Source organism: Stylophora pistillata, chromosome 9, assembly GCF_964205215.1.
Source record: "Stylophora pistillata chromosome 9, jaStyPist1.2, whole genome shotgun sequence".
In the NCBI taxonomy this organism is placed as follows: Eukaryota; Metazoa; Cnidaria; class Anthozoa; order Scleractinia; family Pocilloporidae; genus Stylophora; species Stylophora pistillata.
Genome location: NC_142527.1, coordinates 5,213,283 through 5,241,174, shown reverse-complemented (window position 1 = coordinate 5,241,174; position 27,892 = coordinate 5,213,283). Strand labels below are relative to the sequence as shown.

The window sequence follows — 27,892 nt, the reverse complement described above, 5'->3', positions numbered from 1 at the left end:
TTCTCATTACATGTTTGCTGGATAATGTTTGATTGTTAAAGGGAGAAGTTACAGGTTTATCACTTCTGGGAGTTAAAGGGTTATTTAATTAAACCATGTTGTGAAATTTGCCCAGTTCTCCTCTTTCCACCAGTCCTTTCAAATCCATCCACCCCGCCTCCCAACAATGCACACATGTAATCCTGTTCTTCCCAATTTGCTCTTCTTTCCATTCTTCCTTCCATCCCCCGATGACAAATCTAAATTGTGGCATAATTGAAAATTTTATTCACTTTTTCATTTGAAGTGGTTCTTAAATAGCACAAACATATTTGCAAGGCTAAACTGAAATTGTCTTCACTATTTTCCTACAATTCAATTAGGGTTAGGAGGAAAATTCTAAGTCAATAATTGTTCATAAAAATTACTACCGATACTACATTTGTGATCACCAGGAGTACCTTTGAAATTGAATCTATTCAAGTGGCTTTCCTCTACTCATGTGGAAGATTTTCATATTACATTCCTCCTAAAATCATATTGTGATATCAACTCAATTGCTGCAGCATAGTGCAGTGAATTTAACAGAACAAAGCAAAGAAACTGTGTAACCAGGTGTCACAGGCATATTGATATAAAACAGAAAATTCAGTTTTTAAATTGAGGCAGCCCTGGTGTTTTTTGAGATTTAAACCTAACACTTCTTTTTAGAATAAGCTTCCAAAAGAAATATTGTAAAAAATACTGGTTGCTTCCTGAAGATTTCAGCCATCAACTGATCCCCTGATTCAGCTCTATAATCCCTAAGAGGTGGTCAGGGGGGAGAGATGCCTCTTAACTCTGGAGCCTCAACTCTCTCTCTACCCTGCTAACTCCCCCACTTGATTAACAGTTAAGAATTCTTCTTGTACGCAATAAAACAAACATACCAGCTATTATCTAATGAATCAAGTCTAGGGAGTTTGAGGGTTGGTATTTTCCTATTCAATAACAAGGGCTACCTTACACTCACTTTTAAGATTGTATGAAATAAGCAATGGCTATTCAAAAATTCATAACCAACAACAACATTTAATATCCTGGATTTTCTGGCCGAGCATACTGTCCAAAATAGCAATTAATATCATGCATGTGAGATATAAATATTATATCACCCATGCGTTAGGTTACCTAACCTATCACGTAAACGTGACAGAATTAAAATAAATGATTATATGGACAGGCAGGTTACTCCACCTAGGCCAGTTAGCTGACCTGCCTGGTATCCTGACTTATATGCAGTCAAAATATGATTACAGTATACTAACTGGTCCTTACAAGCTATGAGAAAAAGCATCACAAATTCTATTAATGTTGTGAAATACTTAGAAATGGTAGTTACTGTATTTAGTTTTAAAATATAACATAACTTAAGTATATAAGACATTGAATGAAACAGTTATTATTTTGAACAGTGTAGATATCCACCCATAGTCCAAACGTACTGTTTGGGTGAAAGTTGCTTTGACATTTCACCTTTCAAAACACCTAGAGAACGCGCCATTTTAATTTAATTTGTTGCTCTAAATATCTCCGTCGAGTGAAATGTACAGGCATCTTCCGTCATTAGTCGTCATCATTCTGAACTCTTCCTCGCCACTGTAACGTCCAAGTTGCAAGGAACAAAAGCATTGTGAAGCGGCGCTTGATAGTTGGTAGTGTAATCAATTAGTTACCGAATTAATACTTGTTGTAAGTTAGCTGTCTATTTCATCATCTTCTTCTACTGCATTTTCTAAAAAGAGAAAAAGAGATTTTTAAATTTAAAAAAGAAATATTCAGCTTATGATCTGTAGAGTTTTGACATAGTGAAGTGTGTTTTCCCGCCCAAACTATCTCATCACTGCAGAGTTAATAAATTCCTGCACTTAGAATCAATTGTACAAGCATATACTCCTATTGTACTCGTTGAATTGAAGTTAGTGAACGCCGCGAATATTTCTTTACAAAATAACCCTTACCCCAAAACACTTAATTCATATATCAGCTGTGCGTTACGCACTTTTTGCCATCTACAAACTTCCCGCAAACCTCATGCATTGACATATGCAGATTGACGCATGAATCAGTTGTTAATTTGCGTGCAATTGGCTTGTTGTCTTTTAAAGTTTTGATCGGAGTGTCCATGAAAGAGGTGTAGGGTCTAGTTCTGTGATCCTTGATTTACAAACGTACTTACCAACATACTTGAAGGAGTCAAACCATTCCTTTTTGTTAAGCTTGTGATCCCCGTCCAAATCAGACGAAATCATGAACCCAAACAGGCATTCCTCATGTGGAATATGCGCCATCATAGCATCAACCTCAGCTTTATCTAGAAAACCATCTCCGTTTGAATCGATGTCATCAAATTGGAACTAGGAAAGGTTCACACATGATTAATATTATGATAATCGAAGAATGGTTCAGAAAAAAATCAGCGATGCATAAATACCTCAACACTGGCACAACAAAAGGCACATACTGGGTGATTTTCAACCGAGTCTCAAACCTAACCCGGCAATGCGTAACACAGCGGTCAAAACGCGGACAAGTCACCTTCAACCGAACTCGATTCTATTCTTACCGTCAATATTTCTGTTTTCTCTGAGGACGTAAATCCAAGCAGCCTTGTCTGGTTGACAAGACCTTCAACATCTAGAGATGGTGGATCATCACTTTCATAAATTTCTTTATTTATCATTGCCCATTCCAGGAAGCGTTCTGCAAACTGTAGAATTTCTTCCTCGTTACATTCATTGATAGGAACGAAGGACTCGTCGACCAGTTTTGAGATCTGCTGGCCCTTTGCATACGCTAAAAGACGTAAAATAAAATAGACACCATGATTGTACAGCTGTACAATTACAGGTAAAACGTATTCATCATTGGAAGGCTTTTTCCACTCATCCCTATTCATACCAAGGGTCATTTTGATTAGTACATGCAAAGAGTGACACATAGTGTTTACTGCATTGTGTTTTACAGTGAGTACAGCGAGATCTAACTAATTTGGTTTAGCGGTGGTTTGATTCGGTTGATTTCTTACTTTGTATCAAGCCGTTTGTCCCTCATCCGCTACAGAAAATAGGAAAAACACGTGCACTACTTTAAGTTTTGAGCAATCAAATTTCGATTGAGTATTGGAAGGCCAACACTAAAATAGACAGGATGGCAACTATAGTTAAGGAGAACTATAACACGATGATAATAATTATCACCCTAAAACAAACAAACTACGTGAAGTGCAAGTAAAGTGAACCACCAGATTGATATTACTTTGCATATGATCGGTCACAAGGTTAGTTCATGCTTTTTTGACGAATCACAGAGGGAATTCAACAAAGTAACTCAAAGTAACGCTGAGAACTAGAATTACACTATTGATGTTATTAATAAAATACCTTCACATCTTCCACGGTGCTTCACAGCAACGTTGATCTGCATCCTACAGGCGTGGCGATGAACCTCGCACAGGTTGTGATAATCCTCCAGAAACACAGAGCAGTGAGGATCGGGATCGTCATTGCAATCAGTTGGACAGTAACACTCGGGTGACTTGTTTTCACCAATGCGGCACATCTTTCCATCCTCGCACATAATCCCTTTACATTGCTCTGTTCTGTTATCTGTTTTGTTGCCTTCAAAAGTGGTAAATAATGAGTTGGGCGTTATGAAATAGGTTGTCATTCTTTTAAAGTCACTGCTTAGATATTTAAGCATGATCTGTTAGAACGTGACAATGAAACAACTGCCATTCGTCAACTGCCACTCGAGCCCCGGCCGGACCAATACTCATGGTCTTAAAATAAGTGAGGAGAATTTGCTACCTTTCTATGATCAAGAAATGGATAGATATTCTAGTCTTCTCGGATAAGGACGAATAAACCGTAGGCCCCGTCTCCTGCAGGGTTAGGGGTAGGAGATGTTAGTTTCCCACGCATGAGATTACTGTGTGGTGGATGTCCTCCCTTGGGTGGGATGGGTGGTGTTGGCCCTGAAAAGCCCCTATGGGGAGCGGTCAATTAACGTATGTATGTATGTATGTATGTATGTATGTATGTATGTATGTGTGTGTGTGTGTGTGCGTGTGTGTGCGTGTGTGTGTGTGTGTGTGTGTATGTATTTATGTATGTATTTGAAGCAACCATTGCCTGTTACATTGAGGAACATCATATCCCTTTCTTAACCCAAGGGCTGAAAGGCTGAAACTATTATGCAAAAACATAGTACTTACCATCGTGTTCACCTCTGCCGATGACAGCTGTACCATTACCATTCTCAATCCCGTTTCCATTCTCTGCACCATTTCCATCCTCAACTCCATGACTGTCTGTGATAACCTCAGTCGGCTTTGGGGAAGTGGTTGGTGCAGCCGTTGTTTTTTCGTCAGTTGGTACAGCCGTTGTTTCTTTCACAGTTGGTGCAACTGTTGTTTCTTTTGTAGTTGGTGCAGCTGTTGTTTCTTTCTCAGTTGGTGCTACTGTTGTTTTTTCTTCGGTTGGTGCAGATGTTGTTTTTTCCTCAGTCGGTGCGACAGTTGCTCCTTCTATAGTTGGTGCAACTGTTGTTTGTTCTTCAGTTGGTGCAACTGTTGTTCCATCTTTAGCTGGAGCAGCTGTTGTTTGTTCCTCCGTTGGTACAACTGTTGTTTGTTCCTCCGTGGGTGCGGCTGTTGTTTCTTCCTCAATTGGTGCAGCAGTTGATTTTTCCTCACTTGGTGCAGCTGTCGTTACTTCCTCAATTGGTGCTACTGTTGTTTTTTCTTCCGTTGGTGCAGATGTTGTTTGTTCCTCAGTCGTTGCAACTATTGTTTTTATTTCATTTGGTGCAGCCGTTATTTCTTCCTCAGTTGGTGGAGCTGTCGTTTCTTCTTCAGTTGGTGCCGCTGTTGTTTGTTCCTCGGTTGTTGCAGCTGTTGTTTGTTCCTCAGTTGGTGCAACTGTTGTTTGTTCCTCAGTTGGTGCAACTGTTGTTTCTGCCTCCGTTGGTGGAGCTGTTGTTTTTTCCTCAGTAGGTGCTACTGTTGTTTTTTCTTCCGTTGGTGTAGATGTTGTTTGTTCCTCAGTAGGTGCAACTGTTGTTTTTATTTCATTTGTTGCAGCCGTTATTTCTTCCTCAGTTGGTGAAGCTGTCGTTTCTTCTTCAGTTGGTGCCGCTGTTGTTTGTTCCTCGGTTGTTGCAGCTGTTGTTTGTTCCTCAGTTGGTGCAGCTGTTGTTTTTTCCTCAGTTGGTGCAACTGTTGTTTCTGCCTCAGTTGGTGGAGCTGTTGTTTTTTCCTCAGTAGGTGCTACTGTTGCTTTTTCTTCCGTTGGTGCAGATGTTGTTTGTTCCTCAGTCGGTGCAACTGTTGTTTTTATTTCATTTGGTGCAGTCGTTGTTTCTTTCTCAGTTGGTGGAGCTGTCGTTTCTTCTTCAGTTGGTGCCGCTGTTGTTTGTTCCTCGGTTGGTGCAACTGTTGTTTCTGCCTCAGTTGGTGGAGCTGTTGCTTTTCCCTCAGTAGGTGCTACTGTTGTTTTTTCTTCCGTTGGTGCAGATGTTGTTTGTTCCTCAGTCGGTGCAATGGTTGTTATTATTTCATTTGGTGCAGCCGTTTTTTCTTTCTCAGTTGGTGGAGCTGTCGTTTCTTCTTCAGTTGGTGCCGCTGTTTTTTGTTCCTCGGTTGCTGCAGCTGGTGTTTGTTCCTCAGTTGGTGCAACTGTTGTTTCTGCCTCAGTTGGTGGAGCTGTTGTTTTTTCCTCAGTAGGTGCAGCTGTCGTTTTTTCTTCCGTTGGTGCAGCTGTTGTTTCTTCCTCAGTTGGTGCAACTGTTGTTACTTCTTCAGTTGGTACAGCTGTTGTTTTTTCCTCAGTCAGTGCAACAGTTGTTCCTTCCACAATTGGTGGAGCCGTTGTTTGTTCCTGAGTTGGTGGAACTGTCGTTCCTTCTTTAGTTGGTACCGCTGTTGTTTGTTCCTCGGTTGGTGCAGCTGTTGTTTGTTCCTCGGTTGCTGCAGCTGTTGTTTCTTCCTCAGTTGGTGCAGCTGTTGTTTGTTCCCCAGTTGTTAGAGCTGTTGTTTCTTCCTCAGTTGGAGCCACTGTTGTTTGTTCCCCACTTGGTGCAGCGGTTGTTTCTTCTTTAGTTGGCGGAGCTGTTGTTTCTTCTCCAGTTGGTGCAACTGTTATTTCTTTCTCAGTTGGTGCCGCTGTTGTTACTTCTTCAGTTGGTACAGCAGTTGTTGGTTCCCCAGTCAATGCAACCGTTGTTTCTTTTTCATCTGGTGCAGCCGTTGTTTCTTCCTCAGTTCGTGAAACTGTCGTTTCTTCTTTAGTTGGTGCCGCTGTTGTTTGTTCCTTAATTGATGCAACTGTTGCTTCTTTCTCAGTTGGTTCCACTGTTGTTTGTTCTCCAGTTTGTGCAACTGTTGTTTCTTCTTTAGTTGTTGCAGCTGTTGTTTGTTTTCCAGTTGGTGCAGCTGTTGTCTCTTTCTCACTTTGAGCTGTTGTTTCTTCCTCAGTTGGTGAAACTGTCTTTTGTTTCTCGGTTGGTGCAGCTGTTGTTCCTTCCTCAGCTGATGCAGCTGTTGTTTCTGCCTGAGTTGGTGCAACTGTTGTTTTTACCACAGTTGGTGCAGCTGTTGTTCCTTCATCAGTTGGTGAAGCTGTTGTTTCTTCATCAGTTGTTGTAGTTGTTGTTTTTTCCTCAGTTGGTGAAGCTGTTGTTTCTGCCCCCGTTGGTGCAGCTGTTGTTTCTTCCGCAGTTGGAGCAGCTGTTATTTTGGCCTCAGTTGGTGCAGCTGTTGTTTGTTCCCCAGTTGGGGCAGCTGTTGTTTCTTCCTCAGCTGGTGCAGCTGTTGTTTGTTCCTCAGTTGGTGGAGCTGTTGTTTCTTCCTCAGTTGGTGCTACTGTTATTTGTTCCCCAGTTGGTGCAGCTGTTGTCTCTTCTTTAGTTGGTGCAGCTGTTGTTTCTGCCTCGGTTGGTGCAGCTGTTGTGTTTTCCTCAGTTGGTGCAGCTGTTGTTTCTTTCCCAGTCGGTGCAACAGTTTTTCTTTCCTCAGTTGGTGAAGCATTGGTTTGTTCCTCAGTCGGTGCAACTGTTGTTTTCTTTTCATCTGGTGTGGCCGTTGTTTTCTCTTTAGTTGGTGCAACTGTTTTATCTTCCTCAGCTGTTGGCATCGTTGTTTCTTTTTCAGTTGGTGCAGCTGTTGTTTCTTTTTCCGTCGGTTCAACTATTGTTTCATCTTCAGTTGGGGCAGCTGTTGTTTTTACCTCAGTTGGTGCAGCTGTTGTTTCTTCCCCAGTTGATGCAGTTGTTGTCTCTTCTTTAACTGGTGCAGCTGTTGTTTCGGCCTCGGTTGGTGCAGCTGCTGTTTCTTCCCCAGTTGGTGCAGCTGTTGTTTTTTCCTGGGTTGGTGTAACAGTTGTTCTTTCCTCAGTTGGTGCAACTGTTGTTTTCTTTTCATCTGATGCGGCCGTTGTTTTCTTTTCAGTTGGTGTAACTGTTTTTTCTTCCTCGGCTGTTGCCACCGTTGTTTCTTTTTCAGTTGGTGCTGCTGTTGTTTCTTCCTCTGTTTGTGTAGCTGTAGTTGTTTCTACAACACGTTCAGCTGTTGTTACTTCCTCAGTTGTCTTCTCAGTTGGTGCAGCTGTTGTTTCTTCCTCAGTAGGTGCAACAGTTGTTCTTTCCTCAGTTGGTGCAACTGTTGTTTTCTCTTCATCTGGTGCGGCTGTTGTCTTCTCTTTAGTTGGTGCAGCTGTTTTTTCTTCCTCAATTTTTTCCACAGTTGTTTCTTTTTCAGTTGGTATTGTTTCTTCCTCCGCTGGTGTAACTTTTGTTTCATCTTCGGTTGGTCCAGCTGTTGTTGGGCCCTGAATAGGTTCAGCTGTTGTTGCTTTTGCAGTTTCTTCCTCTGTTGTTGCTTTCTTAGTTGGTTCAGCAGTCGTTGCTTCCCTAGTTGCTGTAGCTGTCGTTTGTTCCCCTGTAGGTCCAACTGTCGTTTTTTCCTCATTAAGCTTAGCTGTAGTTACTGCTTCAGTTGCCAAAGGCGATATTTCCTTGGTAGGTGAAAGTGTGCTTGTTTCCATCTCAGGTCCAGCTGTCGATATTTGCTCTGTTGCCTCAGTACTAGTCACTCCCCGAGTTGGTGCTCGTGTTGATGCTTTCGTAGTAGGTCCAGCCGTCGTCATGTCCCCAGTAGTTACCACTGTGCTTATCTGCACTGATGTACTTGGCTTAGCTGTTGATGCCAGTTCCTGGCCTGACACATCAGGAGGAAGAACTGTGATAACGGGCAATGTTGCCCCTGTAGTTTGGATAACTGATGTTGATGGGATTCGTGTTGCCTTCTCAGCGACTGTAGTTATTGCTTCATCAGTTCTTTTTACTTTATCTGTAAGTGTAGCTGTTGTTACTTTCTTACTTGATACAGAAATTGTTTGTTGTGTCCTCTGCGTCGTCTTTTTTGTCTCCTTACTTGGTGCAGAAGTTGTTCGCTTTGCCGTAGATGTACCTGTTGTTTGTTCTTCAGTAAGTAAAGCTTTTGTGACTTCTTTAGTAGGAGGAGCTGTTGTTTGTTGTTCAGTGAGAACAGGGGTTGTTGCTTCTTTAGTTGGTACAGATGTTGTTTGTTCTGCAGTTGGTGCATCTGTAATTTGCTCTTGCGTCGGTACAGCTGTTTTTTGGACCTCTGTGGGTGCAGCTGTAGCCTCAAGGTCAATAGTCGCAGCTGTTGATTGTTCTTCAACAGGAATAGATGTCGTTACTACCTTAGTTTGTGAGGATGTTGAGAGTTCCTCAGTTGGTGCAGCTGTTGTAACTTCCTCGGCTGTTGAAGCCGTTGTTGCTTCCTTTGTAGATCCAGCTGTTGTTTCTTCCTCAGTAGTTCCAGCCGTTGTTTCTTCCCCAGTTGGTGCAGGTGTTGTTTCTTTTTCGGTTGGCATAGCTGTAGTTACTTCCTCAGTTGGTGCAGCTGTTGTTATTTCCTCAGGTGGTGAGGCTGTTGATTCGGCCACAGCTAGTGCAGCTGTTGTTTCGGCCTCAGTTGGCGTAGCTGTTGTTTCTTTATCAGTTGTTGCAACTGTTGCTTCCTCCTCACTTGGTGGAGGTGTGGTTTCCGCCTCAGTTAGTGCAGCTGTTGTTTCCTCCTCAATTGGTGCAGCTGTTGTTTCTTTATCAGTAGGTGTAGCTGTTGTTTCTTTATCAATAGGTGCAGCTGTTGTTTCTTCCTCAGTTGTTCCTGCTGTTGTTTCTTTATCGGTTGGTGCGACTGTTGTTTCCTCATTAGTTGGTGCAGCTGTTGTTGCTTCCTCAGGTGGTGAAGCTGTTGTTTCGGCCACAGTTGGTGCAGCTGTTGTTCCGGCCTCAGTTAGTGCAGCTGTTGTTTCTTCCTCAATTGGTACAGCTATTGTTTCTTCTTCAGTTGGTACAACTGTTGTTTTGTCCTCGGTTGGTGCAGCTGTCGTTTCTTCATCAGTTAGTGCAGCTGTTGTTTCTTCCTCAGCTGCTGCATCTGTTGATTCTTCCTCAGTTGGTGCAGCTGTTGTCTCGGCCTCAGTTGGTGCAGCTGTTGTTTCGGCTTCAGTTGGTGCAGCTGTTATTTCTTTGTCAGTTGGTGGAGCTGTTGTTGCTTCTTCACTGGGTGAAGCCGTTGTTTCGGTTGCAGTTGGTGCAGCTGTTGTTTCGGCCTCAGTTGGCGCAGCCGTTGTTTGGGCCTCACTTGGTGCAGTTGTTGTTTCGGCTTCAGTTGATGCAGCTGTTGTTTCGGCTTCAGTTGGCGCAACTGTTGTTTGGGCCTCGGTTGGTGCAGCTGTTGTTTCTTCATCTGTTAGTGCAGCTGTTGTTTCCACTTCAGTTGATGCAGTTTTTGTTTCCGCCTTAGTGGGCGCAACTGTTGTTTGAGTCTCAGTTGCTGCAGCTGTTGTTTCTTCACCAGTTGGTGTAGTTGTTGTTTCTTTATCAATGGGTGCAGCTGTTGTTTTAGCCACAGTTTGTGCAGCTGTTGTTTCCTCCTCTGTTATTGCAACTGTTGTTTCTTCCTCAGTTTGTGCAGCTGTTGTCGCTTCCTCAGGTGGTGAAGCTGTTGTTTCGGCTACAGTTGGTGCAGGTGTTGTTTCGGCCCCAGCTGCTTCAGCGGTAGTTTCATTCTCAGTTGGTGCAGTTGTTTCTTCCTCAGTTGATGCAGCTGTTGTGTCCTCTTCAGTTGGTGCAGTTGTTGTTTCCTCCTCAGTTGGAGCAGCTGATGTTTCCCCTTCGGTTGATAAAGCTGTTGTTTGTTCCTTAGTTGGTGCTGCTGTTGTTTGTTGGTCGGTTGGTGCAACTGTTGTGTCTTCCACAGTTATTGCAGGTGATGTTTCCGCCTGAGTTGGCGCAGCTGTTGTTTGGGCCTCAGTTGGTGCAGCTGTTGTTTCTTCATCAGTTGATGCAGCTGTTGTTTCTTTATCAGTTGGTGCAGCTGTTGTTTCGGCCTCAGCTGCTGGATCTGTTGTTTCTTCCTCAGCTGGTGCAGCAGTTGTTTCGGCCTTAGTTGGTGCAGCTGTTGCTTCTTCATCAGTTGGTGCAGCTGTTGTTTCATTATCAGTTGGTGCAGCTGTTGTTGTTTCTTCAGTTTCTGCAGCTGTTGTTGCCTCCTCAGTGGGTGAAGCTGTTGTTTGGGCCTCAGATGGTGCAGCGGTTGTTTCTTCAATAGCTGGTGCAGCTGTTGTTTCCCCTTCAGTTGGTGCAGTTGTAGTTTCCGCCTCACTTGGCGCAGCTGTTGTTTTGGCCACAGTTTCGGTCACAGTTGATGCAGCTGTTGTCTCGGCCTCAGTTGCTGCAGCTGTTGTTTGGGCCTCAGATGGTGCAGCTGTTATTTCGTGATCAATTGGTGCAGCTGTTGTTTTTTTATCAGCTGGTGCAGCTGTTGTTTCTTTATCAGTTGGTGCAGCTGTTGTTTCGACCTCAGCAGCTGCATCTGTTGTTTCTTCCTCAGTTGGTGGAGCTGTTGTTTGGGCCTCAGATGGTGCAGCTGTTATTTCCTCATCAGTTGGTGCAGCCGTTGTTTCTTTATCAGCTGGTGCAGCTGTTGTTTCTTTATCAGTTGGTGCAGCTGTTGTTTCGACCTCAGCTGCTGCATCTGTTGTTTCTTCCTCAGTTGGTGCAGCTGTTGTTTCGGCCTTAGTTGGTGCACCTGTTGTTTCGGCCTTAGTTGGTGCAGCTGTTGCTTCTTCATTAGTTGGTGCAGCTGTTGTTTCCTTATCAGTTGGTGCAGCTGTTGTTGCTTCTTTAGTTGGTGCAACTGTTATTTCTTCCTCAGTGGGAGAAGCTGTTGTTTGGGCCTCAGATGGTACAGCGGTTGTTTGTTCACTAGCTGGTTCAGCTGTTGTTGCCCCTTCAGTTGCTGCAGTTGTTGTTTCCGCCTCAGTTGGCGCAGCTGTTGTTTTGGCCACAGTTTCGGTCACAGTTGGTGTAGCCGTTGTCTCGGCCCCAGTTGGTGCAACTGTTTCTTTGACAATTGGTGCGACTGTTGTTTCTTTTTTAGTTGGAGGAACTGTTTTTTCTTCCTTAGTTGGTGCAGCTGTTGTTTCTTCATTAGCTGGTGCAACTGTCGTCTCGTGTTCGGTTGACGCGGCCGTTGTATCTTCTTTAGTTGGTGCAGCTGTTGTTGCTTCCACAGAAGGTTCAGGATGTGTTTCTTCCTGTGTTGGTGCAGCGGTTTGTTCCTTAGTTGGTGCAACTGTTTTTTCATCCTCAGTTGGCGAAGCCGTTGCTCGATCCTCACTTTGTGCAACTGTGGTTTTTTTTTCAGTTGGTACCGCCGTTGACTCCTCTTTAGTTGGTGCTGCAGTTGTTAATTCCTCAGTGGGTGGAGATGTCGTTACTTCTTCAGTTAGTGTAGGTGTTGTTTCTTCCTTAGTTGGCGAAGCGGTTGTTTCTTTCTTAGTTCGTGCAGCTGTTACTTCCTCGATTGGCAAGGATGTTGTGTCCTCCTTAGTTGTTGCAGCTGTTGTTACTTCCTCAGTTGGTGCAGCTGTTGTTTTTTTCTCAGTTGGTGCAGCTGTTGTCGCTTTTTCAGTTGGTAAAGCCGTTGTTGCTTCTTCAGTTGGTGCAGTCGTTGTTTCTTCCTTAGTTGGGGCAGCTGTTGTTTGTTTCCCAGTTGGTTCCTCTTCAGCAGGTGCAGCTGTTGTTGTTTCCTTAGCTAGTGCAGCTGTTGATCTTTCCGAAGTTGGCGCAGCAGTTGTTTCTTTCTCTGTTAGTGCAGTCGTTGTTGCTTTTTCAGTGGGTGTGGGTGTTGCTTTTTCCTCAGTTGGTGCAGGGGTTGTTTCCACAGTTGTTGCAACCGTTCTTCCTTCTGCAGTTGTTGCAACCGTTGTTTCCTTGTCATTTGGCGCAGTTGCTATTTCTTTCTCTGTTGGTGCAGCTGTTGCTTCCTCAGTAGGTTCTGCTGTTTTTACCTCTTGAGTCGGTGCAGCTGTTGTTTGTTCTTCAATGATTGCGGCTGTTGTTTGTTTTTTAGCCAATGCATTTGTCTTTTGTTTTTCGGTTGGTGGAGGTGTTGTAACTTTCTCAGTTGGTGCAGCTGTTGTTTCGGCCTTAGTTGGTGCAGCTGTTGCTTCTTCATTAGTTGGTGCAGCTGTTGTTTCCTTATCAGTTGGTGCAGCTGTTGTTGCTTCTTTAGTTGGTGCAACTGTTATTTCTTGCTCAGTGGGAGAAGCTGTTGTTTGGGCCTCAGATGGTACAGCGGTTGTTTGTTCACTAGCTGGTTCAGCTGTTGTTGCCCCTTCAGTTGCTGCAGTTGTTGTTTCCGCCTCAGTTGGCGCAGCTGTTGTTTTGGCCACAGTTTCGGTCACAGTTGGTGTAGCCGTTGTCTCGGCCCCAGTTGGTGCAACTGTTTCTTTGACAATTGGTGCGACTGTTGTTTCTTTTTTAGTTGGAGGAACTGTTTTTTCTTCCTTAGTTGGTGCAGCTGTTGTTTCTTCATTAGCTGGTGCAACTGTCGTCTCGTGTTCGGTTGACGCGGCCGTTGTATCTTCTTTAGTTGGTGCAGCTGTTGTTGCTTCCACAGAAGGTTCAGGATGTGTTTCTTCCTGTGTTGGTGCAGCGGTTTGTTCCTTAGTTGGTGCAACTGTTTTTTCATCCTCAGTTGGCGAAGCCGTTGCTCGATCCTCACTTTGTGCAACTGTGGTTTTTTTTTCAGTTGGTACCGCCGTTGACTCCTCTTTAGTTGGTGCTGCAGTTGTTAATTCCTCAGTGGGTGGAGATGTCGTTACTTCTTCAGTTAGTGTAGGTGTTGTTTCTTCCTTAGTTGGCGAAGCGGTTGTTTCTTTCTTAGTTCGTGCAGCTGTTACTTCCTCGATTGGCAAGGATGTTGTGTCCTCCTTAGTTGTTGCAGCTGTTGTTACTTCCTCAGTTGGTGCAGCTGTTGTTTCTTTCTCAGTTGGTACAGCTGTTGTCGCTTTTTCAGTTGGTAAAGCCGTTGTTACTTCTTCAGTTGGTGCAGTTGTTGTTTCTTCCTTAGTTGGGGCAGCTGTTGTTTGTTTCCCAGTTGGTTCCTCTTCAGCAGGTGCAGCTGTTGTTGTTTCCTTAGCTAGTGCAGCTGTTGATCTTTCCGAAGTTGGCGCAGCAGTTGTTTCTTTCTCTGTTAGTGCAGTCGTTGTTGCTTTTTCAGTGGGTGTGGGTGTTGCTTTTTCCTCAGTTGGTGCAGGGGTTGTTTCCACAGTTGTTGCAACCGTTCTTCCTTCTGCAGTTGTTGCAACCGTTGTTTCCTTGTCATTTGGCGCAGTTGCTATTTCTTTCTCTGTTGGTGCAGCTGTTGCTTCCTCAGTAGGTTCTGCAGTTTTTACCTCTTGAGTCGGTGCAGCTGTTGTTTGTTCTTCAATGATTGCGGCTGTTGTTTGTTTTTTAGCCAATGCATTTGTCTTTTGTTTTTCGGTTGGTGGAGATGTTGTAACTTTCTCAGTTGGTGCAGCTGTTGTTTGTTCTTCAGTAGGAGCAGCTCTGGTATCCTTCTCTGTCGGTGCAGCTGTTGTTGCTTCCTTAGTTGGCGCAACTGTTGTTTTTTCTTCAGTTGTAGTGTGCTTAACGTCCGTGATATCTAATACGTTTCCGTCTATTGTAGGCTCGGTTGGTTCTGCTCCATTCCCCACGTTGTCAATGATATCATCTGTGGCCAGGTTAACTTCTGTTTTCGAATTTTTTGATTTTGGCTCGCTTGTTTGAGTTACTTGGGGAATTTTGGTTGTTTCTTTCCTTGTGGAGGGCTCTCTTACGGGAGAAGTAGTTGGCTCAACATCGATGATATCTATAATTTCCGCTGTGCCTGGCTCAGAGAGATCTTCCCCATTTTCCAAGCTGTCACTTATGTCGTCGGTGACTTTCTGCGCTTGCTTGGGTGGTGGTGTTTCGCTAACTATCACTGTGTTGATTGGTGTGGGAAGAAGTGGAGTTTTACTCTCAGAGTTGTTTACTGGTGCAGAAGTTATGACTTCAATTCCTACACCACTGGAATCGTCTTGAACGGGAGAGTAACCAACTAACATTCCCTCTGCAAAAAAAAAAAAAAAATGTAGAAGGAATAGTAAAGTGCTCCTTGTCACAGATTAACCTACCTATGTCCTAAGTTCTAAGTTACCACAGAGTCTCTGTGGCACAGCAGTGATGTATTAGAGCACAGAAACTGAAGGTCTGAAGTTCGACTCGTTATGGGGACTCTTCGTCCCACGCGCACGAATGGACGAGACTACAGAGCTTACTGAACTATTTACTCGCACGAAGCTTTCTAAGCAGTACGCGGAACGCATGTCAAAGTAATGCCCCAGGTGTTTCCAAGTGTTTACGGAACCAATATTGGAAAAAAAGATTGCGTATGATACAGAAGAATTACAAAGTACTGAAAGGCGCACACATCAAAAAAATTCCTATGCGGCGAAGGAGCAACGTCATTGACTTGGCCAGAAATGTCATGAGCGTAATAAATGAGTTCTAAGGTATCAGGGCCTTGTTGTACTTTATCCCCCCTCAGTTCCCATTCCTCCAACACTCGTCCCCCTCCCCCGCCTTTGAGACACGCGAGGTTATGAAAAACTCTGAATAAAGCTGATATCGATAAATGTGACAATGGAGGTTGACAACAAGATCAATTGTAACACGCATCTTACCGTTATAAACAGGTTCTAGCTCCGGTTGATTTAGCAGGTCATCCTCTGCGATGAATTCTGGAATCCTTGGAAATGCCCTTTCCTCCTGCAAAAGTAGCGATGTTTATACAAGTTTTCGTGAGTACGACAGTAAAATGAATGAATTTAACCCTTTACTCCCAGGAATTATCAACAGGTAACTTCTCCCTACAATATCCATAAATTATCCAGCAAAAAGGCTATAGGAATACTCAAACTTATCAGGTAGAAATTGTTACCTTGATCGAACACCAAATTCTCGTAACTAATTTACAAGGAAATGTGTAACGACAAGAGGGGAGAATCAGCCATTAGATCATGGGAGTCAAAGGCTTAATTAACTAGTTTTAATATTCGTCTCTCTAACGAGGGCGTTCTTTTACTTCACGTAAGTCGCTAAGATTTTTGTGATGAGAATTTTTTTCTTTGTCAAAGTTGAAGAGAGCTGAGAGCTGATCTTACAAGTACCCAGGTAGTCTGTATTTGCTAATCTTAAAATGCCTTCTGAAAATCGCATTTGAATTATATTGATATTTAATATTTATCTAATAGAACATTTCATATTCGCCTGTGAGTGCGAATTTATTTTTTCCTGTCGATTACATCTCTCATTTCGTATCATCATCGCTCAGAGACAAAATTTCGTATTTACGCGCGGCCATGATATCCTATCTACCTCAATACTATATATTGATAAATTTAGGTGCACGCGTGTGCCTGTTTTTCGGTGCCAGATACTAGCTAGCTATCAGGAGACTCTCCACCTTATCTTTGTGAGTTATATCAAACGAGCAATTCCCTTTTTCGGAAACTTAGCTTTATTGCTACGGAGAGAAGAAAAGCTCGACCTTACTGCGACCAAAACTTGTCAACGACATTTGTAAAGGAGAACTTGTTTACCGAGTACAATTCAATTTTAAATAATTTGATCTAAATGAAAAAAATCTCGTCCGAGACAACTTGAGCTTTTCCTTGAAAGCCAGCGACTTCACGGGCTAAAATCTATAGCTAAGGATATGCATGTTTTAGGCCCCATTTATATGGTCTCAGGTACCCGAGACAAACCTCCCCCGAGATAACTTTACGGAGCGTTTATATGCAATTTGACACCTGCTAACCCTCGTTCAGCCAGGCCAAGTCGAAAAAGTGGCGAACGACAGAAAAGAATGGCTATAAAACGCACGGGCTCTGGTTAAAGCGTGCGCACGCATTCTCTATTGGAGTTGTCTCATCTCGAGTCGGCGAGACAAGATGTTTACATGTGAAAAAGTTGTCCCGCTTGCCAGGGTTACCCTACCTGTCAAGGTGAGAAAACTAGCCTTCCAAGTTGTCTCGCCTATCCGAGACGAGGTCACAACCTCATGTAAACGTTGGGCTGAATTTATAAAAAAAATAAGTGAAAATTGAATGAGGTAGGGTAACCCTGGCAGGCAGAACAACTTTTTTTTTTCTTATTTTCTTATTTCATACAGACGCTCCAAAACGTTGTCTCGGGGTGGTTGTCGCGAGTACCCGAGACCATATAAATAGGGCCTAAGTTCAAAAACAAAAACTTTTAAGTTTCTTTTCCTGAAATCTTTATATTTTGAATTTCAAAGTTATCGATGTCTCGATCATTTGGGGTAAACACGATAAGTAAACATCAAGTTTCCCAAACAGGACTCCCGCAATTCCGAGAAACCAGAAACATGTCATAAGGAACCCTTAACAGGTCCAAGTTGAATTAAAACTTCCAAGCTGATTACTGGAGTTACCTAAATGTCCCTTTTGAATAATCTTAGCGCAAACAGCAAACAGAAAATCCCTCGCTTCCAGGAAGCTTGCAGGAGCGCAATCGTTAAAATTTGAGATGGGTCTGGGTCCGATCTCCGTTCGCACTCACCTGGTACTTTTTCACTTCCCCCTCACTCCAACCTTTTCACGGCAGCCACACAGGTCACTCCCAGGGGAGGGGGGGACAGGAGGAGAAAGTACCAGAGCACAGAGGTATGGGATTGCACGAAAACGCTTGAAATACTAATTTGCATCTCGCAGATAACAAAAGATCATATTCAAGTGAGGCCTCTATCTTTCAAGAACGGGATTAACATTCTGCAATCACGCATCTGAGCGGACACATGACATTTTCATAGGATAGCACCAAAATTCAAATTTGCCTTCTCCGACAACGTTTAGAATTTTTCCGCGTAGTTATAGTACGGGTTACTTCAACTAGACCAAGGCACTTTTTTTTTTCGTGCCACGTACAGTTTGCAATGCCGTGGTGCGCAGACATGTTTCGTCTGTGTGAATGAGACGCAACCGTCGAATGATAACATTCGTTACAAATCCGTTAATTAAGCCAAACCCAGAGTGGTATTTACACTTCACTGTTGACATAAATATCATAAATTCATTTCTCTTCGCCTTAATGACGAGAAGATGCCTGCACGCCAAAACAAACAGTCTGCAATCGCTTAGACCTTCGATTATCGCAAGCTGCGCGCGGACAAGTTTATGGAATAACTCGCAATCAGCTCTGGACATTTTCAACCAAAATCTGTTTTAGAGATTTCCTTAGGTGGTCGACAATTTTAACAAAGAACATCAGATTTAATGGGCGCAGTTTTTCGCGCGACAGAAAAATATGCAGACATCCTGTTACCTAAAATAAATGACTAATTTACTAGGAGCTTGCTCAAGAAAAGAAACCTTGCGGAATGTTTTATAAATGTTTTCTTTTTTCAAAAGGCTTGACATTCCGGAAAGAACTCTGACACTCTCACTGGCCTGTTCTTAAAAAAACAGCGGTTTTCGCAAGTCTGCAGAAAAAGTTTCCTGTTAAATTAAGCTGCTTTTTCAACATTTTTAAAGCATTTCCCCTTTGATCTCTGAGGAACATCTTCGATCGTGTTCCCACGATGTGGAATATTTTCAGGTATTTAAATGTGAAACCTGGTTAAATGTTCGAAAAACAATCGTATGATGAAGAAATAGGGAAAAATCAAGACATCCGAAATTTCGACTCCCTAAGGTCCGACCTGGAAATATTCTGTTGTCGGCTCACGTTTGTGAGGGTTTCAGATTTAGCGGAGCGTTTGATTGTTGGTTTTTCGCGATGTTTGGCGTTAGAAAACTACTTTTCCTCTTGAGAAAGATATACACCGGAAAGTATCCCCCCCGGACGAACGATGTTTAGCTTTAAGGCTGTTTGAACTTCTTCAAATCCATTCTCTTTGGGCTTAACCTGTCTGGTATCTTATTGCGTTAGTGCTTTGTCGCAGAATGAATGTGCTATAAAATCACACCACTCCAGCTGAGTTGTGAAGTAGGCGTTTTTCCTCTAAAGACAGTTTTTGGCCCCGCCAAACAACGCAATTTCCGGTGCGAGAGTACTTTGTTTGAGAAAGTCGAGAACCAAAGGTTGTTATTTCTCAATGTTGCTTACAGATACGAGCGCGATTTACTTTGAACACCGACAGTCAGCAATCCTTGGTTTCGGAAGTCGCATGACAACTACTTTTTAAAAGTTGTGGTGTGAAATTCATGAAAGTGACCCTTCTCTCAACAACACGCACGTGTGACATACATTCCCAAAATACATATATTTTGCTGTAACTCGTTTGTTCAATCAATTTACTGGTCAAAGACAACAGGTTCAGAAATTTCAGTTGGAAGCAAGTCCAGATTTCGACGTTAAAAGGGGTTTTTTTTGGTCGTTTTTTTTTTTTGGCCTCAAAAACATGCCGGCGTCTTTGTGCAAGATAAAGTCTGGAGCGTTATTGCAAAAATACTCTATCGGAAAGCCACCAATACAATACCCTTCGAATGTAAACAAAACGCGTCAAGGTTCGTGTTTGTTTTACACAGATTATGCACCGCTGTCAACCGCTATTTTAAGGACATAAGTTACTTTCAGTTACTTTGAATGCGAAATATTTCAGTCTTGTGTGGATTAAATGCTCGTCGCGCAACAGGGACAGACGATCGCAACACGTGTATGTCACGACGTCTCAAATGTCCCCAAGGAATTTAGCTTTTACATGGGGCACTAAAATTCGGAAACTTGACTGATATGCCAACCTGGCTTTCAAATGGAGTTTCCCCATTTGAATGGTGTCCAGCTAACCAGTTACATTGTTGAAGAGATGTTTTGTGACTGCGCCAAGCGGGAGAAAAGATGTTTAATCTCAAGCAGAGTTTTCATCCCGTTCGCCGCATATCTATAAACGAAATCTATGAGCATCTATAGGTTATTAAGACAGCTAATAAAAAACACATCGCTGGGTTCACTGAAGAGCCCTGCACAGATGTGACATAAAGCCCTTTTAAAGCCTTATTTCATGAATATTGCGAATCTAAAGGTCTTAATTGTAATCGTTCCTCAAGAGTTTCATAACACGCGTATAGCCTTGACATAACAGGCGTTGAAAAGAATAGCAAAAAAAAATGTTTTGAAACTCACCGTATCTTGAGCTAGTAATAGCAAGGCAACTCCCCATAAAATTCTTCTGTATGGCAAAAAAGTGATAGCCATGATGCTGTCGAACACTGTAGGCCGGTGACCTTCAAACTCGAGCTACTGGCAATCGATGGCTGTTGTTAAATTCTCACTGTGTACTAACGGCGATATTCCTGCAGAGAATCACAGATGTTAGGCAAGTTTGCGACAACCGACGCCAACGCGCACTTTGCACAGCGGAAATTGTCGCGGGTTAGGCCTGATTATTTTTAGTGCCACACATTGCATTTGTTTAGCGGGGTGCAATTCCCTCGAAGTCAAAAGCCCGATTGTGTTTCACTCACCCGATGAGTTGTTATGTTAACAAGCTAAACTGTATCCGATACGCGTTTCCCCCGAATTGCTCGGAGGACAGCGACTGAAAAGGCCGAGTAAATGATCAAATCAAGTTTGGTGCTTGACAAAAGTTTGAGAACGAGTACAGCTTAACAGAATCGCAAGATTTTAAAGCTGATATCTACTGAGAGAGGATGCTTTGTTGATAAACTAAAAAGCGTGATAAAAGCTGACGTGAGGTCAAGAGAAACTCTGTGTGACTGTCGTACAGCGGCCATTTCCGATTTCCTGAGCTGACGTAAGGAGAAAAAACTGGAGATACGCCGATAAAAGACCCAGGATGCATAACTAAGTCAGCGACTGAAAAGCAAGGTATTTGGAAAACATGACTCGAGTGGTCGCACTCAACGGCTGCCCAATAAACGCTACACACAACATAACAAACATAATCTGTAACTCCGCACCGCAAAACTACAGAGATTCACTGGATTTCACATGTAGTTCCAATCCTGGGCGTTTGGTACAAGTTCGTTCATGTTAGTTACCGAGATTAAAGCTGGCAACCCGAGTTACATTTGTTTTGGCTTTTACGTTTCACAAGTGAATTATCTCAAGTTCTTGCGCTGAAATGCCCTCGAGTTAAAATGGTTCTTCATCGTTCTCAACTCCGAACCGAGATACCGCGATAAAACTGTTCCACGAATAATATGGTTCCTTTAATCCAATTAATCACTATGTCGCACGGCGCCGATAGGTTTCCTAAAACCACAAAATAATCTGTTTTCCTTGATAACTCTTTAAACATTCCTGAATTGTGAAAAATTCCTGATGTGGGCGTCGAAGGATTGATAGATTGCACCGTGAATGCTCTCTGCTTTCAGCTATATATTTTTTTTAGCTCTTTACCGGCTCTTAACAAGTTTCAAGAAAACCTTAAAACATCAACACTGAATTCTTACGATTACTGATAGATTTCCCTATTAACCTGTTTTGTGTTTACATAGTGTGATATGTCGCTTGTGTAATCAGAGAAATTTCGTCACGGTATAAATTCCCAGAGACTTCTTGTGTGGCAAAAATCATTTAAGGCCTGGAGTCTACCGTGTCAACTTTGGAACCAAAAACCTCCAGCGCAAGAACTCTCCTTCACTCATGCTGATCTTCGGTGGCAACTGCGCGATTTTTTTTAAAGGTATTGCTGTCAGAAGTGCAGACATCATCTCTCTTCGCATAGGAATGTTCGTTGAGATTAGATTAGGTAAAGTTATCAGACATACTTTTTCAAGGTCACCCTTGTCGATCTTAGGGTGAAATCACTTACCCAAATATTAGACGAAGATTCTTCGACCTGTTTAACAGCCTTGCGCAAATCATGGACTTAAGGTAAGGTGTGCGATTATGGTGGTTTTTGTTCTTAGAAGTTTGTCGCATTTCTTACGATCTGAGGCAAGTTTTGAGGCCTTTTTAAAAAAACGCCTAACAACATTTGTTGTGTTTCATCCAATTGGTCTCATTTTGAAATTCTCTCGTGCAAAATCACGATCAGCCGATAACACATCAAGATTACCTTAAAATTTAGATGGAAACCTTTCTTATGTGACACGAAACAGCTGAGACGAACATCCTTATTTGCGGGTAACTGCCTTGTCACTTTGTTAAGATGTTGATGATTTTTGTAAGTGCATCTACGTTGTAATGCTCCTTTAAAAGTGGTTCTCATCGGTGAAGAGGGGAATCTTATAATTACTAAATGGTCGCTCTCCGCACTGGGTCTAACCCTTTGGAATTTCGTATGTCTAGGCCTAACCTTTGGGGTTCAACTAAACAGTACTTCATTAGCAACCTTTAGTTTATAAATATGACCTGTCTCTTTCCTAAAATAAAATAAATATTAAAGTTTTAAGGTAATTATCAAGCTCTTTCAATTCTAGCTTGGCTTACATGTTTCCACTTTCACTTGCATAGCAACCAACATTTTTCTTATCAGGGTCGGGACACACTGGTGACGACTCAGTGAAGGAGACAAGCCTAAACATTTTCCCAGCAAGGCAAGTGGCAGAAACAATTTTGAACATAGTTGCGGTTTACATACTTGGACGGACCCTCCCAGCGAAGAAAAAAAATGAGGAAATCTCGGACTTTACGCTCTGTTTTTGAACGAACCGACTTCGCTCTTAATTTTCGGAATTGCCAAATTTAGTATCACATGCTGCTCGCTAATTTTGCAGTTTTGTATATTTCTCGTTGGTTGTGTCAACTTCATAATGTGAAAGTAGAAAAGGAATTTTTCCAGCCAGAGTAGACATAAATCACCGGCGATCACGAATTTGCTGCTCAACGGATAATAACTTAGCCCGGCTATGACATGGCGGAAATTTATCTGTCAATTGTGGCAGGCTTCTTGATTGATGAGTTCTTCTTTTTTCTCCGAGTTCAGGCTCCGAGTTCAGGTTCCGAGTTAGAACTGTTAGTTCTCTAACAACGAAGAATCTTACATACCTTTTATCCTTAGAAGTACGTCCAGGCTTGCAACACGACCGTACAATTCATTTAGTTCTACAGCCAGTTAATTCGAAATGTTTCTCCCGGAGCCGCAACTAGATCGTTTCTCGCCAATTCATTTGACGAAAAAAAATCTCAGCCACTCGGGTCAACTGCTAATTCCGTTACAAACAAAAGACTAAGAAATAGGATATTATGGCGCCGCGTATGGCAAATTGGTGCCCGGTGATTGGCTAGCTGTAACCGAGGATACGGATGACAACAAATGGTGCAATGGGAGTGGAGAGTGAGAAGGAAGAGGGGTGGGGTGGATTTCTTGTACAATGGACTCTAGAAGTTTATTGAGGGTCTCACGTTCATGCAGAAGTCTTCTTGCTTCTTTTGCAAAAAATTTCATTATCATCTGGCATACATCAGGATGTAAAACTTTGATCATATGACCATGAATAATTTTTAGGAATTCTACTCTAGTCCAGACCAGGCCAACATAATATTACACACTAGGAAAAAAAAATTAGGAAGTATGGCACACCTACAGGGAGCTATCAACGAGTAAAAGAGCTCTTCGCTGCCTTTAATTCATGACTGTCACACCGTGTCTAATAACACAACGATCTGTTTGTCAGCAAGCGAATGTTCAGGTGAAGGCGACATTACAGCCCAAGGTCCCTCAGGATGATCTACTCATTACGCATTCCCAAAGAATACCTCAACCCATGTTATTTAGGATCATAATCGAACCCCAGAATTATCTCGTGACCTACCTGTGCATGGTAAAAAATCTACATGATGCAAGGACATTACCAAATAGCTTTGATTTGAGTCGTCAAAGAAAGTAAATTGAGAGGTTGTCGAAGTTCGACTCAATTCCTGAACGAAAGGTGTAACGCGAATCCAAAGTTCACAATAACTTTGTTTTCATCGCTTGAATGGGCAATCGAACTCTAAACCGGAACTGCGGACTATTTAGTGATAGGAGACAGTTTACAAACATTCCTTTGCTTGAAAACCTACGTCAAGATGGTGTCTCGTTTCGTATCATTTATGTCCTGGATTTCAGTGTGTGGCCCATAATTGCTAGCTTTAAGAGCTGAGTATGGCAGTACTATTGCTGAATTATAGGGGCTCGTAGATTACTGTGAACTTAAAAGGGATTCAGTTTTTCTTTTTACGAAACGTAAAATTTATGTCAAATGGTGTTATTAGCTCAAGCTACGAACATTCTGTTGATCCGAGTGACTTAATGAAACTACGAAGTGTATTTTCCCGTTAGTTCGCGTCGAATTTTTTTTTCCTTCAGTGAGTTTAGATGTCTCCCTTCCGAAATATAATGACTATTGATTGGGGTAAGAAAAACGATAATGCAATAACTATTCGAGATCTGGTTGTTTTATGGAAAAGCACTATCGTGACTTTTTGCGACGACGAAAAGTAACAATCATTCAAGTTAGATTAACCCTCTTCAAATGATCAATGAAGATACGTCGACGTGTGAAGAGGGTCCTTGAAGTACAAGCGCGATAGTTCGGACTCAAAAACATTCAGCTCTTTGTCAGCCTCTCCAAGAACCAAGTAACAAAATGTGATACAGTATTGTTACTAGGCAGTCCGTAATTACTAAATAAACTTTATTCCAAGATAATTAAAATAATGAAGCATATCGAAACTAAATTATGCTTTTGAAATTGCTAAAATTCTCGTGTCAAGTTTCAAAGGTTGACAGGAATTCACCCTTCGTTTTTTTGCCAATGTTTACCTTTAAGAATTTTTTTCGTTATCTTGTTAATATCTGTCAGCAAAGGTAATGATAACTTTCGCAATCGGTCGTATGAAACTTTCGCGAAAATTTCTTGTTTTACGGTGATTGTTCCCAAAGCCTTCGGAAAGCTAGCCAAGCGCTTATCAACAGTCTGCTTTTTTAAGGGTTTTCTACATCTAATAGAATTTCCCGGAATTTGTAATTTCGTTTCCGAAGTATAATTTATCTTCGATAGGGCCTACTTTTTACTGTAGTTTCTTGTGTACTCTTTCGCTCTTTTAAAACACCCGACTTATGTTTTTTGTATTTTAAACGTATCAAGGGTTGGTAAGAGTCCATACACATGCGTTAGGTACAGTTTATTACTGTCTAGCCACAGGAGACCCAAGGAAAAGAGGGAGTCGTTGCTTTTTTCAGGAAATTGAATATGGAGTGTGGTAGGAAACTAAAGGATACATTCTAAAGCGTTCAATTTGACAACCTTGTTAAGATTAGCCACCCTTGAAAGACAGCCTGCTGGGTCAAAAAACACAAAACAAGATTTAAAAGAAGCATTAAACACGAATTGAACAATAAGGGGCCGACCATTTACCTTTTGAGGGGGGGGGGGGGTTATTTTGAAGGAAAATTTCCTGCAAGCGCTTGTTGGAAGAAAAAGATTGCATGCAGCCCAAATGTAACAGAAAAAATGTACAAAAAAATCGGAAAAAAATATCCTGCACAGCAGAAAAAAATTTCTTGATGACCAGCAATCACCCACCCTCCCCCCCCCCCCTCACAAGTTAAATGGTCGGCCCCTAATGTATTCAACTGGAATAGATACGACGATCGAATCTGTGTTAAGTGGTCACCCACTGAGAATGGTGGGATGACCGCTAAATACAGTTTCTACAAATTAGGGATATTACAAAAAAGGAGACAACGCCACTTAATGTACAGAATCGTGCTCAAAAATACAAATTACTTTGATTTGGGGAGAGAAACATTGGTTAAACATTACTTGTTTTATTTAAGTGCAAGGCATTACAAACAAGCCTTTGGAACTTAGCGAAGAGTTACGGCGAACGCTAAATAGAGGTGAAAAATACAGTGATTAAGGGGAAACAAAGTCGAGACTTCAGTGATCCACCGCTTAATACAGGGTGGCGACCCAAGATGGTGCCGCTCCACTATAGTTGTAAGCCTACCAAATGAAATAATTTTTTGCTGAATCAGATTTGTTTTGTGTCTTGCAATTTTAGAAATCACCTTTGCAACATTTCATGCTCTTAAACTTCCGGCTTAGCGGACGTTAATTCTTAGTTTTCCATTGGTGAAAATAGAAATTCATCTCTTAAAGAGCTTTGCGTCCGTGCTATACCAGGATCTCTGTAATCCGCTATGAATCATAAAAGATTTCTGTTCCGCCCGTTTCAATCTTCTGCAATATCTTATACATGTGTTAATGCGCCTGGTTAAGCCCAACCCACGATCAGGCGCTCTTTTTTCTCTCTCTCTCTCTTCTCGGGAGCCCGACAGTGCAGGAGCACAAAAATCCTCAGCTAGGGATAGAGACCCCGCCTGCCCTCCTTTGCTCTTCAATTTTGCACTCCCCCGAAAAAAAATCCTGATCAGAAGTAAGGTCCAGCCTGAGTTGAGTATCGTTATCCGACAATTTGCTTCTAAGATAATTGAACATAATTCATAACAAGGTCAACATTGATTAAAAAGGGTGGCCCTTGTACCACTATTTATTAACCTATACACCATTAATTGATGTGTATTTACAGGTATTGCACGCAATGTGTTCTTACGTAACAAATTTATTGATATTTCAGTGAAATCAACAGATGATCGAGCCTAAGATAACGGATTTATCATGGACACCAATTGGTAAATTATCAAGTATGATTGATTTCATTCTCAAATAAATCCAATAAAATCGAATTGATAAGGGCGTCGCATAAACAGATGACGCAGATCCCAAGCACGATTCGTAAGAATGGGATCATTGCTCTTTCGCGTCATTTCGCGCCTTCCGAGATGGAGTTTTCGATCTCCATGGCAACCTTTTAAGTATATATTTGTTTAAATAAAGGCAGGGCGTGGAACAATGTCATTTTCCTTGATAATGCATGCATGCAGCACTGCACGAACTCGTAGGATGTGGTAATTTGTTTGGCTCGTCGTCTGTGCTATTTTGGTGCCCTAATAAGTCTAATGAACAATCGATTCAGTCGTAAGATGCTTGGTTAGCTTTTAAAAATTTGTTTATTTAAACCGGATTGTAGCGTTCTGTTCATCAATGCGCGCATAACAGTCCATGTTTGGGCATATTATGGAGGACTTTGACCATTTGGCAAGACAACTTTAATACGTCCTTGTGCTAATGGACACATGTGTTTGTTGTATGGCTTAGAATATCCACTTGGTTATATTGTGACAGGGATTTTGCGGCTGCTCCGTAATCCCGGCCAGTAAAAACAGAAAATACACTCTAATTTCGTGACAAATGACCCGCTTTCTTCAAGTAAGTACAAAGTCACTCCATTAAACAATTCCTAATTTTCTGACTCCCTTTTCTCAAACATTTTTCAGAAATTAGATGAACTCGAACAAAGCCTGATGAGCTAAGCAATTTGTCGCGATCGAGCTCAAAAAGGTGGATTTAAAGATTTGATAAGGCAAACCCGAAAATTATCGTTAAGTCTCTATTGATCCACTTAAAAAAATTTAAAAAATACAGGGCAGAGTGTTTCTTACCTGACAACAAGGAAATACTGTAGTTGTCCTCGACCGTTCAGAATTCGTAAACGACACTTGTGTACTTATGGACAGTAGCAGACCACTGCCGAAGAACTCAAGTCACAGTGACAGACACAGGACAAATGCATCTGCTTGAGACCAAAACGAGAACAAGTTAGCTATTGTGACCAATGAAAGGATATGTCTGTCGCCACTTAAAATTAAGCTAATTCGATGTCTAAACCCTTATTAGCATTTTCGTGACTTTCTCGGATCCCCATTGGACCACAATCTTTCCGTCTTTAAGACTTAGAAAGGCTCGTGTGTGTTGCAAAATTCTCCGACTCCAGGATGGTGCTACTGAAACTCTCACGAAGTTTCAGTCTTTCTGTACCGTCTGAAGAGACTGTTTTAAGTGAAAAGTTTCGAAATGCCGGGCTACCTTTTCTATAAACCCTCTCACTGCCGTGTTTGTGAATGTTTTTTTTTTCTAGAGATAAGTTTTTTGAACTTAGTGTTAATTTCGTAACCTTCCAGAGCCACTTATCGAGTGATTATCGGAAAGCTGGTTTATAGACGGCTTCTTTCATATTTTTTTTCGACGTTAATTCGGTTTATGCGGAAAAATCCGCTGGCACGAAGCAAATCTCGTCGTTCGACTGACAAGGTATTATTTGTCTGAAATGTAGCGAGCATTTATTCAATCCGTTGCTCTAACTGACACTTTCTATTTTCCGTTTTGAAATAAGCTGAAAAATACACGAATTTTGTTTGGGAATTGTTTTTTTTTTCCCTACCTCTGCATTAGAGGACATACTTTGAGATGACGTCACCATTAAGAAAATTTCGCTTCTTTAATTGCATTATACAAACAGATTCCATTTTTCCGTGCGTTCGTGCAGTAATAAAGGGGTTGTAATGTGGTAAGGATATCAGTGACACGCTCAGCTACGCCTCGCGTGCTACTCTTTTTTTTCTTACTACATCTTCACTTCAACTTTGATC

General features: G+C 42.1%; 1 protein-coding gene across 1 annotated transcript; it reads right to left on the bottom strand.

The window, feature by feature from the left end:
• Window positions 1-244: 244 nt before the first annotated feature.
• Window positions 245-27,176, bottom strand: LOC111341597 (uncharacterized). The gene is made up of 8 exons (XM_088732816.1): window positions 26,906-27,176; window positions 19,570-19,739; window positions 15,108-15,192; window positions 4,235-14,494; window positions 3,402-3,638; window positions 2,585-2,814; window positions 2,198-2,375; window positions 245-1,753 (listed from the first exon to the last, which is right to left on the bottom strand). Exons 2-8 carry the CDS (start codon window positions 19,639-19,641, stop codon window positions 1,716-1,718), a joined length of 11,100 nt encoding a protein of 3,699 aa, XP_088588942.1. The 5' UTR covers window positions 19,642-19,739; window positions 26,906-27,176; the 3' UTR covers window positions 245-1,715.
• Between the last annotated feature and the right edge of the window lie 716 nt (window positions 27,177-27,892).